Source organism: Pholcus phalangioides, unplaced genomic scaffold (assembly GCF_987345545.1).
Source record: "Pholcus phalangioides strain wild (caught in Gottingen) unplaced genomic scaffold, Ppha-v1.0 ptg000007l_1, whole genome shotgun sequence".
NCBI lineage: Eukaryota > Metazoa > Arthropoda > Arachnida > Araneae > Pholcidae > Pholcus > Pholcus phalangioides.
The window spans coordinates 42,701,819-42,715,569 of NW_028301600.1; the positions used below are offsets into that span (position 1 = coordinate 42,701,819).

At 34.0% G+C, this 13,751-nt stretch overlaps 1 protein-coding gene across 9 annotated transcripts in view; it reads right to left on the reverse strand.

The window, feature by feature from the left end:
- HUWE1 (HECT, UBA and WWE domain containing E3 ubiquitin protein ligase 1) overlaps positions 1–13,751 on the reverse strand; it is a 564,154-nt gene that overhangs the window by 85,375 nt on the left and 465,028 nt on the right. For all 9 annotated transcript variants that reach the window (XM_089233267.1, XM_089233272.1, XM_089233273.1 and 6 more), the window contains 3 exons: positions 10,767–11,056; positions 6,316–6,440; positions 3,104–3,307 (listed from right to left, as the gene is read on the reverse strand). In XM_089233267.1, the coding sequence (XP_089089393.1) occupies positions 3,104–3,307; positions 6,316–6,440; positions 10,767–11,056 (619 nt within the window). The remainder of the gene's footprint in view (positions 1–3,103; positions 3,308–6,315; positions 6,441–10,766; positions 11,057–13,751) is intronic.

Here is a 13,751-nt window from a genome sequence, read left to right on the forward strand (position 1 = left end):
TCTGGAATTTGTGATATTTTTTTACTTTTAAAATTTTTAATAATTATAATGTGGGTACATGATTATGTGTACTAAAACTTAGAAACTGTTACATAATTCACTCTGCTCAGATATATATAGATGGCCCAATATTGAAAAAATCACAACTCAAGAAATTACATTTTTGAGTTGGGCACACCATGACAACAGTGGAAAATGTCTCTTAATATTACGTTAAAGCAACAACTCTTAACTCAGCTTATAGGCTCCCTACTGTAATTAAATCTGAGTTGATTCCCATTCAGTTCCATACAAAGTGAATCTTTAAAATGCAGGTATCTCAAAACATAGAATTTTGAGTTGTTTGCTTCTGAACTGTGAAGTTATGTTATTTGTTTTCAGATTAAAAAAAGTAACTTTTGGTGGTTGAAATTTGGGAGTACATCAAGTTAATAATGAGAAGAACCATATAACTTTGATCTTTAACATGAAAAATAAATATACGGGGGATGGTCATCCAGAAAGTAATATCTATTTACAAATAAATTTTTTTTACAAAACTTTTAGCTTTACATTTTCATATCTTCTTTGCTATTTTTTGGCATGGTTCCCATTTAAATTCAAACATTTGCCATATTTTATAGTGAGCTTTTGAAAATACTCCCCAACATCAAGCTCTTCTGCCACCATTCCAAGAAAAGCTGTGACCTCTCTTTTCTTTGAGCTCTTCGTTTTGTAAATGTTTCCCTCTTGGAAACTCTTCAGGTTTGATGAAGAGATGAAAGTCACTAGGGGCTAAGTCGGGACTATATGGGGGGATGATAGATAATTTCCCTTTAAAACTTTCCAAAGACTTGTTTTGTTTTCTCAGCAATGTGAAGGCATGCATTGTCCTGCCGAAGTGCAATGCTACTACTAAACCACACATGCACCTTGCCCATATTCCTCTGCAGAACCTCTACCGAATTGGTAAATGTTGGAACGTGCGTGTACATGTAGTGAAACCTGACGTTAACTTTGTTTCTGTGTAATGCTTGTTATATGTAGTGCTGCCATCTGCCACCAGTTTTTCTAACTATGAGTAAAGTGTAATGATGGAATAATTTATCATTGAAGGCCTGTTGCTCTCTGTGGTGAGACTTTTTAATGTGGCTTGCATCTGCGTCTCGAAGTTGTTGGGAACCACAGGAAACCAACTTCGGCCAACCACCACTGTGGCAACAGTGGAGTTTGAACCCGGATCCTCGCAATGCAAGTCCGTCACTATGACCACTTGACCACCACAGCGTCCAAAGTGCAATGCTGCAAGACAGCATTCCATGCCTTCCATTCTGAATGTGGGTTGCTAGTTTTTTCAGTGTCTCTCAGTATACATCTGCATTTATGCTAGTACCTTGTACCAAGAACTGAATTAGCATAACTCCTTGCCAGTCAAAAAACACTGTTGCCAAGAATTTGAGTTAAGATTTTTTGCTTGCATTTTTCTGGTCTATTTCTTTTCTTTTCTATATCTTTTTTCAGCTATTGTTTTACCAGAACAAACATACACCATGATGAAATCTGATATTGAAAAAGAATCAACAAAATTTTTAACACTTGGTGGAGGCAACACATATAATTTGGTGCCATGAATTGGGATGTTCTGGTGAACAATGTTTCTGACCTATTGTTTTCAAAACTGATGAGATTAAATATTTAGAAGTCATTATAAAAACAAAAATTTTAAATGGAACTCTCATACAATTGCACTTAGTTTGATGTATAAATGTTTGTTTATAATGTTTGATAAACACTACATCTCCCCAATTTATTCACACACTTCATTTTGCTTGGTTCTACTTACTTATTCAATATGCTATGTGTGTTTGGGGAGGTGATTACGAGTTTAACTTGAATGTTTTAATATGTGCCCCGGAAAAAATAAATATTACTTCATCTCTGCACCATCTGCCTATAATTACAAATCAGACTACAGATTTCATATCGGAGAATTATATATATAGTGAAGTCTAATGTTTATTTATAAAAATTGTACTTGGTTTGAAATATGGCAAAGCCCAAGAAATACACATCTTTACCAAGGTTTTCAATATACTATTATACCACCTTAAGAATATAAACTGAAAAGCAATTCATATATTTCTTGAATATGAAAATTTATCTTTACTCATCAAGAACTCTGTGCTACATTCACAAAACACAGCATACATAAAAAGTATGCCTATAACAAGCAAGCCTCTGGCTTTGCTAGGTCCTAGCAAATGTATACACATGACGAGCATGCTACCTAGTATCAAATAAGCAAGCTTTTTTCAGTAGCAGGCGTATCAGGGCCATATTGTAACCATGTGAAGAACGAAATTCTTCTCAACATATACCCTCACCCCCTTCTCTCTTTAGATCCAGCTTCTTTTTCCTCACATTGGCAGGTATGATACATCACCAAAACTGTGGCAATACTGCTATATTAATGAGTTAGGTTGGAAATGAAGGTGTCATCTATCAGAGGTCACCTCAAGCTCGTTAAGGGAAAATATCTATATTCTCCCCCAGGTTTAAACATGGGACTTTGATGGCAAACTTGGTAGACGGACAACTTAGCCCGCCCGCTCCCCCATGCAACTCGGGAGCACATCAGCAGATTCCGGTTTCTTGGCTATATACATATATATACGCACACACAGTTTATGTCCTGCAAACACTGTACTGTGCATATACCCAGAAGAGTGTAACTAACATAATAAACATGTTAGACACAACACTGCATTCTCAGGCATGTACCAATTCATCACACATTCCTCAGAGAAATGTTTACAAGATGAATGTACAGTGCAATAGTTACAGAAGAAGAACGGGTACAAATAAGAGAATGGCACATAGCATATAGATCATACAAGTTTAATATCGCACCATAAAAATTAAACTTTGCTGGATATTCAACTTTTACAATGATAAAGAGTTGTTCTTTGTAAAAGCTTTTTTTGTGGTTTGAATGCAGAAAAAGAACCATTTTTAATTCAAGTTCATTAGATATTACCTCACCTCATTTGAAAAATGTGTTGGTATGAAAAAAAAAAAAAAGACCATGTGAAATCTATTTCTATTACATCAATATAAAGTTTACCTGCAAACTACTGGTGATGCTAATGGATGTATAGTAATCATTGTATTTGGTGACATAGGATTAGGTAGATACTGATGTCTGTCATGAGCACGACGTTGAGCAGTGGTCAATCGTCTTACTTGAAAAACATTAGTTCTGCATCCTAATGCAGCATCTAAACTGATTGAAAGCCATGATGGCTGGCCTCTACCTTGATAATCAGATCTGCAAATATCAATTGAAAGTAAAACCTGAACCACTTTAAATAAGTTACTTTTATAAAATATGGCAGAAATTAACAATCAATATTTATATAAAATTTTATTAATATGCATTAACTATTGGAATAAAAATGAAGTAAGACTTATTGTAATGCCAATGAGTGATTAAAAAAACCAGAAAGAGCTTGGAATTGGTAGAAAACATTAACAATTCATATTGTACAAGTAACATGAGTATCCTATCAGATCGCTGGTGGAAGTCCTGTGGCGAGTCGTTGTCCACTACTTTTAACGGTAGTTAAAAGAAAATGCCATTATAAATATCTGAAATCTGCAGTATGGTTAATAACTCAATCTGTAATAGGCCTAATGTTGTTGACCCTGGCCAGGTACTCAATGTTCACATTTGTATTCTTGCCAGATTCAGATTGACAATTTTTCAATATTGTAATATTATTTAAATTATATTTTATCTGTCAGAATTGTTATGCTAATTTCAGTGCCATCGAGACGGAAGCTGATTGGATCCTGTGATGACATATGACCAGGAATTTTCCTTTATATATCAGTTGTGAACATTCACTTCTTCTTGTACCCTCTTGGTAGTGGTTGTGTATTTTAATGTAGATGTCTGTGTTAGCATTTATGTTTCTGGTTTTTAAACACATGTATTTCTTTTTTTGTATGTTTAATTTTAGTTTATGTTTGACTAGCCATAAATTAATTTTAATCAAGTCCTCTTCTTTTTTTTTTTTTTACGAGACTATATATTTAAGTGTCCTTAATGTAAGGCACAGTATCATCAGAAAAAAATATCAATTTGCCATTTAGCTTGAATTTACAAAAATCACTGATATAAATTAAGAACAAAAATGGTCCTAGAACTGATTCCTTTGATACTCCTTTTTTGAACTTCCTGAAATATGCTTACTTTTTCATCAATTTCAATAGCCTGTTGTCTATTATAGTATGTTATAGTATAGCTATCGACAGCCTCAGCTTGTGAACTCTTCGGCTAGCAAAGCTTTTTTAGTGATTTTTCTGCCTCGACTATCGAATACAAATTCAGCCAATAAACATTTTCAATTCATATGAATGCACTAACACAAAATAATCGAGTTATTTCTTTTTATTTGAGAGCACCATTTTTTTGGACCATTGTTGGAGTAAAAAGTGCCGAAAAAAACAAAGGGTTTCTAGCAATCGGATAACTTTCATATCCCTCTAGGGCAGCGGTTCTCAACCGGTGCTCCGCCGAGCCCTTGGGCACTTCCCAGGGGCTCCGCGGCGACTCAAGGAAAAGAAAGTAAATAAGTAAATTTGACAGATAAGTGAAAAAAACAGGCTTACGGGGTTCCGCCATAAAACGTATATACAAAAAGGGCTCCTCGAGTCAAACAGGGCTCCGATATAAAAATTGTGTACTGAAAAGGGCTCCGCGAGTCAAAAAAGGTTGAGAACCGCTGCTCTAGGGATTCGAGTGCTGACAAAAGGTTTTCTGTTGTCCTTTATATATGATCTCTTCACGTTTTTTCCACTCCTCTGCCTTCAATATACCCATCTAACATTTGTACCCAGAAAAAGAAAGCATACATAATCTTTTCCTCCCATAAAGTTCTAGGACATGGGAAAACTCCCTTAAAACTAAGCTTGAAAATTTTTTATGATTGCGATATGCATATTTTTTTCCAGACTCCATGTCAAGTGGCCATTTTTTGAAAATCGTTGTTCGTAGGCTACTTGTAATGTTAAGTCTATGGGATGCATTTGGTTCAAACAAAATGTGGCCATCGTTCAGAGATTACCAATGTTCGGAGGCAACTGTTAGAGAAAATTTTACTGTAACTAATACTGCAAAAAATAGAGACAGAATTACACATTTCCAGCAGGAGCCCATATGTTATGTTGCTGCAGGAATCTATCAGGCTTTCGCAATGAACCAATAAAAGTCAGCAACTCTTGGAAATAAAATAAAGCTTTATACTTTTGGCGGAAAAATCCAAAAATAGATTATTAAAAAAAAATCTGTGATCTCAGTTATTTTGGAACTTTTTTTCACTTCTATGAGATTTTTCTCATTTTGTGACTTTTCGGTACTTAACTTTTCCATGATGATGGTTTCTTTGATTCATTTTTAATATTATGTTTCAGCAGAATGCCTAGGGCAAGTAAGAGTACAATACATATATTTAGCAATGGAAGTAACTAAACCTAGTTAAAAATAGTGAATTGAAATTATTTCAAGTTTTTTTTTTTTTTATTTGGATCGCATGTGCTCTTAGAAATCAAATATTCGTCGAATTTACAGCGGTGACAGTGAAAGATTTAAAAAAAAAAAAAAAAAGTTCTTTCAGAGACACTCACGTTTACTAAAGAAGGACCAAGGCTTTAGTACCCAGGTAATTTAGAATAGCGCAACATCACTGACAAGACCAATAGTACAATGTTATTTAAATAGCAAACCACAAAAATATTACTGTTTGACTTCCAGAAAAATAGAAGGTAATAGAGTAGAATGGAACATATATAACTAAATAGTGAAACAAAAGACATGTTTCATACCCTAATAATCCAAAATTCTAAGAATCTCATCTCATAATTAATCTGGTATTCACAAAATAAATAAAATATATACAGTCAAACCTCGTTAATGAGTCACTCTTGGGAGAGCAAAAATATGACTTGATAAGCGGAGTGACTCGTTAAACGGAGTAAGCCATAGCTGTGCCAATTCCTGCATGAAGATAATTGGGACTTCCAAAAAGTGATCCGGTAAGCGGAGTGACGTGTTAACCAGGTGACGCACTAACGAGGTTTGACTGTATATACAAACACACTGAAAAATAACTTTTAGGTGTATTTGCCTTTTTCTCATTGTTCTTGTTTTGTGATTACGTTAAGCAAAGGATTATATTTACTGTTCCATAATCTAGTAGTCATAGTACTCTCAGTCAATGTACTCTCTCTCTAGATTAATGCATATTAATAAAGACCCATGTTAAAATTACATACCGTGTTTGAACAACTGCTGAACCATACAATGAATTTTTTGTTGTCCTTTTATGCCTATGCCTCGTAACGGGAGAATCTTCTAAATGTTTATAATCTTTCGTTCTCTCCAATATTGAAAGCAAAGACTGAAAACATAAATGCATATATATATATAATTACAGATAATTCAGATTTTACACCTAAATATGGTGATTTCCAACTGATGAGTTGGTGCAAGAGAACAAAAAGAGAAGACACATAAGTGAGATAGTCAAATAAATGAAAGTAAAGAAAAATAAACTCTAAAAAGATATATCCATAATGCAATATTAATTGGGGGGGGGGGGCACTGACTTTTTTTTATGTTGAAGTCTGATCCATTACCACCATGCGAGGAAAAGCAAAATTCAATAAGAATCACCCTGATACATTCAGAAGTTAAAGATATCAATATATATTAAATAATGAACTGAAACAAATCAAAATAAAATATTTTCCTTTGTATGATAAAAACCATTATTTATGGTAGCAAAGCAAACATGAAATTTGAACAATCTTAAATATTTTTCATAAAACACAAAATAACCTGAAATAACTTGTAGAGAATAGATGAGGTTCAAATCAGCCAATTCCATTTTTTGATTTGAGTCTAGATATGTAAACAATTTCCCACATCTGTGACTCTTATTTCCTTGGCATGATGTATGTGTATTCCAGCATGCTGGTTCTCTCGCTGTTTCCCAGTATGCAAGCTAATGCAGGGGAATATAGTAACATGAAAATTGATAGATGCACATATATGAAAGAAGAAACGTCACTGATGCCTTATGGCGGGTCAAATACCCATAATTTATGGAAAAATTCTGCATAAAGTTTCGTTCACATGCTCCACGGCATACTTTCTTTTCTAATTTGGAAAAGAAAAAAAGTACAGATGGGAAAACCTCCATACCAACTTTATTTCCTCCTTAAACGCTGTCTATCGTGATTGCATCATCTAGTGATCTTGATAAATAGTTTTAATACTTTGAAGTACAAAGGAAATACTGTATTTATAGGGAAAACACACAGGCTATCAAAGAATAGACCAATGCAATATCTAGTTGCACCCCTGAAATAAGGGGCTATATACACAGTTTTCCCAATTTCTGTGATTTTTTTTTTCTCTCTTGTGCATTATATACCGGAAATTATGGTACTTTCACAGCTACCTACTTGTATTTAAAGACAGCATATTTACGGCATAATGTTTGCATCACTCCTACAAGCTTGCACAAGTTCCTCTTCAAAAAATTATATAGGATTGGAATGTTCATTCCAATTGTACAAATTTTCCAAAATTTTTGAAGAAAGAAAAAACAATCTGTAAAAACTGGATTCACAGTTTTGTCATCTAGTCACCATGCAGTCATGATGGTTTCACAACGCGAAAAATCTGGGTTTGGAACCTGCTAATGTACAGTGGTTGTGGGCTAAATACGATTATCAGAAGTTTAACTTTGAGTTAGCTATCCATGAAAAAAAACTTTTGCATTATATAAAGGGGCTCTTGGGTCATGTAGCCACATGGGGCGCTGCTCTAGGAGGGGTGCCTCTTCAAAGGGGGAAAAAAAATTATAGTGGAAATTATTTCTAATCTGCTCTAGCAGGGGTGCTAAATCCAAGATAAAGGATCAAAAAAATTGAAAATTTTTTTGGGAAAAATAGGTGCAAGGATAATATGCTGAAAAATGGCCCTGCACAAGTAGAGATTTTGTCGCAGGCTGCTAGTGCCATGTCGATTAGCAGACCTAGAACATATACATTTTATTGCAAATCCACACATTAGCAATTTGGAGGATTGGTAACGCCACCCACTGAACACAAAACTCTCACAACGGTGGACACACAAGCACAAACTGTTAGGTTTCACCACCACAAATTTGACATAGCTCCCATATTATGGTATGAAATATGTGACAATTAAAGATCATCCCAGCTTGAAATTGATCTGTGAGGATTTATTTGAATCAGAAGATAATTATCAAATCATTTGCTTTAAATTTAATCAGAAGATCTTACAGCAAGAGCAAAGGTTTTCCAAAAAGTAAAATCAATTAAAAGTATTAACTTATTAATAAATATATAATGTGCTTAACTCTCAAATATATAGATATTTTTAGATTTAATATACATGTTGATTTCTCACTGTGTGTTCATAGGTTTCCTCGCAACTTTTCTCCACCATTAGAATAAATAGCAATGAAAGTAACTAAACCCGGGCTTGACAAATTGAAAATTTAAGCACGAGATAAATTTCTTGAGAACTGAGCATGGTTTTTGCTCCAGAATAATTATATAATAACGTTTTCTTGACGTTTCGAGAATAAAATATCCCACTTCCTATGTTGAGACGTGCTGGTGTAGAATTAGAAAATTTTGTATTGCTCACTCACTAAAATTTGATAATTGTATACAAAAAATTTTAGGCGGCCGATACCAATTTTATAGTCACCGTGGCAACCCAGTTATTTAGTGGATTTGTCAAGGCCTCAACTAAATCTAGTTGTAATATATAATAGTAAATTAAGCTTCTTTTTTTTTTATAACTCTTTGGATCAAACTTCTTTCAGAAATCAATTTTTTTTTCATTCAGGAGGTACTGGTAAATGATAACGGGGGGGGGGGGGGAGAGGAAATACAATTTTTTTCAAAAGGGCCCCACTTTCACTCAAAAAAGACTGATTTTACCGATGAGCAATATCTCAGTAAAAGAATACGTAAACTTTATTCTAAAAACTTAAAGGTAATATATATTCATCAAAATCATACCAATATACTATAGGCCATTTCATTAGATTAGCTTCTTACATCTAACTTTATACGGAAAGTTAAAATTTAAGTTTTTTGTTGCAGTATTTCCCATTTAACCCACTCTTCAAGTTTGTAAGACTAGAAGAAAGTCTCACCAGTTTCTGAAATTGTTTATGATCACCAATAGTTTCTAGTGCCAAAATAAAGCTGGGCCAACACTGGTCAACCCTTAAACATTGAGTGACATAGTTACTATGTCATGGTGCCCAACCGCATATCTTAATTTTGATTCCATTACATTATTTCATGATCTCTGCATGTTTGGTATCATTCGAAAAAGGAATATAATGTGTACAATTATAAATATTATATTACTTTCATTCATCATATTTTATTGAGTGGTGAACATTTGTTGCTTAACTTGTGGGGATCCCAGATATTATTGTAAAGGGCATGTAAGCTAAGATGAAGATGAGGAGGCTAAAACAACCATCAGACAGCTCAGGAACAGAAATGTGTTGAAAAAGCCTGAAAGGTTTAAAGACTATATTATGTTGGCAGATGTCTTCATGGCTGATGCAAATGAATGAGAAACTTACTAAGGTACTATCAATTGTACAGACAGTACATTTTGGAAGAAAGCCATCGACTCTGAAATGAATTCCTTAAGAGAAAACCATACATGGATTCTACAGCCATTACCTAAAGGATCGAAAGCTATACCTTGTAAGTGGGTGTATCATATCAAGAAGAATCCAGATGTGGTAGTATTGGCAAGTATTAAGAGAGACTTGTAATCAAAGGATTCAGTCAACGTCATGGTACTGATTACAATCAAACCTTGAATCCAGTAACCAAGTTAGAAACAATATGCTCAATAATCAGTACTGCAGGAAGTAAGAAATTGCATTTGACTCAATTTGATGTATCTACAGTATTTTTATATGGTGAGCTAGAAGAAACCATCTACAGTCAAACCTCTTTCTTTAAAAACTACCTCGAAAAATGAAAAACATTCTTGCATTTGCTATGCTAAATTAATGCATTTTCACCAGTCTCAGAGTAATTTTCAAAAACATCTATTTCAGAGGTCAAGCTCAATGATAGTAAAATAAAAAATAAAACTTTAGAAGAACTGAAAAAATGTCTTTCTTCACTTTCAGTAGTGAACTAAGACACATCAAAAAAGTAGGAAGTCGGAAGGCAGCGATATTTTGTGGTTTCTCGGAATTTTGGTAATGAGATGTTGGCTGTAAACAAATGGGAAAGATAAAATAGGAATAGTAGGAGGGAATTTGGGTAAAAAATGATGATTGTGGCGAAGTAGCAAAATAGGACATTTCTAAAAAAAAGGGAAAGTAAGAAAAATAGGAATGCTGCAAGGCCAAGGCCTGCTCATTGTTATTCACATTGATTTGTATGGCACACAATGCATACAGACATAAATCATAAAAATTGAACCATTGTACCATTCAAATCAACATGAACAAAAATGACTAAGCTTGTCTAAAGCTGTCTTGTTTTTTCTCATCTGACTAGAGTGTGCCCAAATTAATAGTTTACAGTGCTAAATTAAATAGCCAAGACTGAGTAAAACTCCAAAAGAAATTCTGAAACAAATATCATGATACAAGGCAGCTATAAACAAACACATAAGACATAAAAATAAGAATTTTAACCTTTATAACCCACTGTCTTGTTGGGCCATGATGACACAAATTCCGAAGGACACGGTGAAGGCGTGTAGTGTTTAGTTGAGGTTCATCAACAAATAAAAGCACAAGAAGACAAGCTAATGCTTCTTGGTCTAATAGCAGCCTGCCCTTTGACCTTGGACAAGTTGAAGAAACTCCACTCAAACTGGCATTAGAAGCTGGTGAGCCAGTAGCATTTCGCGATGACAATGTGTTCCACGTCCATTGACCCCGATGCGGAACAGTGTGAATAGTATATCTAGTGCCAACACGACCTGAAATAAAATGAGATGTTTTTTATCTGACAAACAGAAAGTGAAACATAAGAATCGAACCAAAAATATATATGTAAGGTTACAAGATTCAGGAACTTAGAAATGAAGAAGCACACTTGTGCCCTCTTTTTTTTACAATACTCACTCATGAATATATTGGGGCACAAAATTAAAAAAAGTAAGGCAATAATTAAAAATATAAGGTATAACAAAAATTGCCAGTCTCCTATTCGAAACTGTGTGCACAGAAAGTAAGCAGACCTTCAACATACTTACATACACATGAAAAATTCAGGCACCCACCATTTTTCTTGAAAATATATAACAGATGGCAGCATCATCAGAACACGAAACATGTATAACTGACAACATGAATAAGTTAGGACCACTCATAGATTCAGAACGCATTCTAGTATGTACGAATTTGTCAAAAATTCTGCAGAGGAAGGTACAAGAAGTGCATGTACAGTTAGGTAGCAAGTCATTAAAAAAAAAAAAACTAAGCATTCAAATTGTTAGTGAGCCGTTTTTGGATTGCCTTTTTCACACTATAGTCAATGCCTGATTTCACAAACATCCATCTTATGGAGTGTACATTTTTAGGAACTAACCTCTGGTCTCAATATATTGGGTTGTTCGGAAAGTAATTTCTTTTTTTCCAACAGAAGATTTAATTGTATTTTTTCACAGCCAACTTCACACTTAAGCCACATAATCATTATATATTTTCACAGCTGATATAGCAAGGCTTACTTGTAAAAAAGTTTGATTGATTCTACGCAGTAGATTTTGGTTGATGCCCTTTCAAATATGGAAAGTGAAAAGCAGCATTTTCGGCATATTTTACTATAGAAAAGGTAAAAAATACTATTCAAGCAAGAAAAAAAATTATCTGATGTGTATGGAGAAGATGTATTGACAGAACACTGGTGCCAAAACTGGTTAGCAAAATTTCGATCCAGCAATTTTGATGTTGAAGATGCACCAAGTTCTGGAAGGAAGTGAATTTTCTTCTATTTTCTTTAAGAACCCTCTATTTTCATCATGAAGGTCATCCAAGATCCAAGGCCATTTTCTGTGGTCACACTATGAATGCTTAATAGTGATTATTTTTTAAATTATTACACATACAGAAACCTGAAAATAATGACAGAAGGGCATAATTTCAAAAAAGTATGAGTAACCCTAGATATGAACTTTATTTTCTTAATTACAAAATGTGAAGCCACAACAGACAAATCACCCAACAGGGTGACTGGAAAAAAAAAAAAAAGAGTAAAAAATTCAGATATGAAAACAAACATGATATACAGGGTAAATGTAACCTTATCTGCCAAACAAAAAGGGGTAATAGACAAACTCAAGTGGAATATAAAACACCATACCAACCATTCTACCTCTAACTTATTGAGTTTTTGAAGATAATAAAGGAAGGAAAATGTGTCAAATCAGAAAAAACACAAATTCGTAGTTTCTAAAAAACTAACACGCACACTAAGCACATATTTGAAAAAAGAAGAAAAAAAATCATGTAAAGTGACACCATTTCTGTTAGAATATCTGTATTTAATGGCGAGCTACAAGCAATGAAAGATTGTTGCTAACATCTATAATCGCTTATTCTGTAAACATCCTTCTAGCTACAATCGGGCAAATTTACCAAATGAAATGTCCATTGCACCAGCTTCTTTGAAAGAGTCTTGAATAAACCATATCAATGTTGTAGTTCAGGAGACATTCAGCCTCTTGTTTGTAATATAACACTGAAATTGGCATTCGTCAAAGTAGATATAAAAAAAAATTTCAGAATTTGTCAGTTACAAAATTTGGTGGCAATTCAATTTTGCAGAAAAACCCTATAAGGTGAGACTGTCTCTATCAAGATATATCTGGATTAAATGGTGCACTACGAACGCAGAGAAATTGACAAAATCAAAATGTCACCAAAAATCTACTAAAACATCTACTTCAACAAATGCTGATTTCAGTGACATATTGCAAACAAAAGGCTAAATTTCTCCTGAACTAGATTACCAATGCGATAAATTTCTCCTGAACTAGATTACCAATGCGATTCGAAAGCTGGTGCGATGCACAAGTTTTTGGTAAATTTGACCAATTCAAGCTAGAAGGGGGTTGGTCAAAAAGGCAATCACCCATTTTGCCCTTTGCTACTCTTTCAGGACCAGTAGCTTGCAATTAAAGAGATATTGATAGAAATGACGTTATTAAATAGGAATTTTTCTATGCTTTCCAAATATAGGCTTAGTTTGAGAATGTAGGTCTTTCAGAAACTACTAATTTGTGCTTTTTCAGACTTGACACATTCTTCCATAATCCACCATAACCCTAAAATAGTTGACGATAGGACAGGGTTGCTATGGTGTTTCACATTCCATTTGAGTTTGCCTATCATCATTTTTCATTTGGCAGGTTAGGTCACATTCACCCAGTATATAAAAAAATAAGAGAAAAGCTCATAAAAAATATGGTTGTCATAGCCTAAACACTACAACCCAAAATTAAGAATACCATATTTTAACGTACATAAGGAACTCCCTTTTGAAGAATATTTGGTCCCAAAAAACGGAGGGATGGGTGTTCTCATACACAGATAGTATTATGGAAATATCTTTTTCTACTTTTTTCCAAATTTTAAACCCAAAAAATAAGGGTGCCTCCTTATACACGTTAA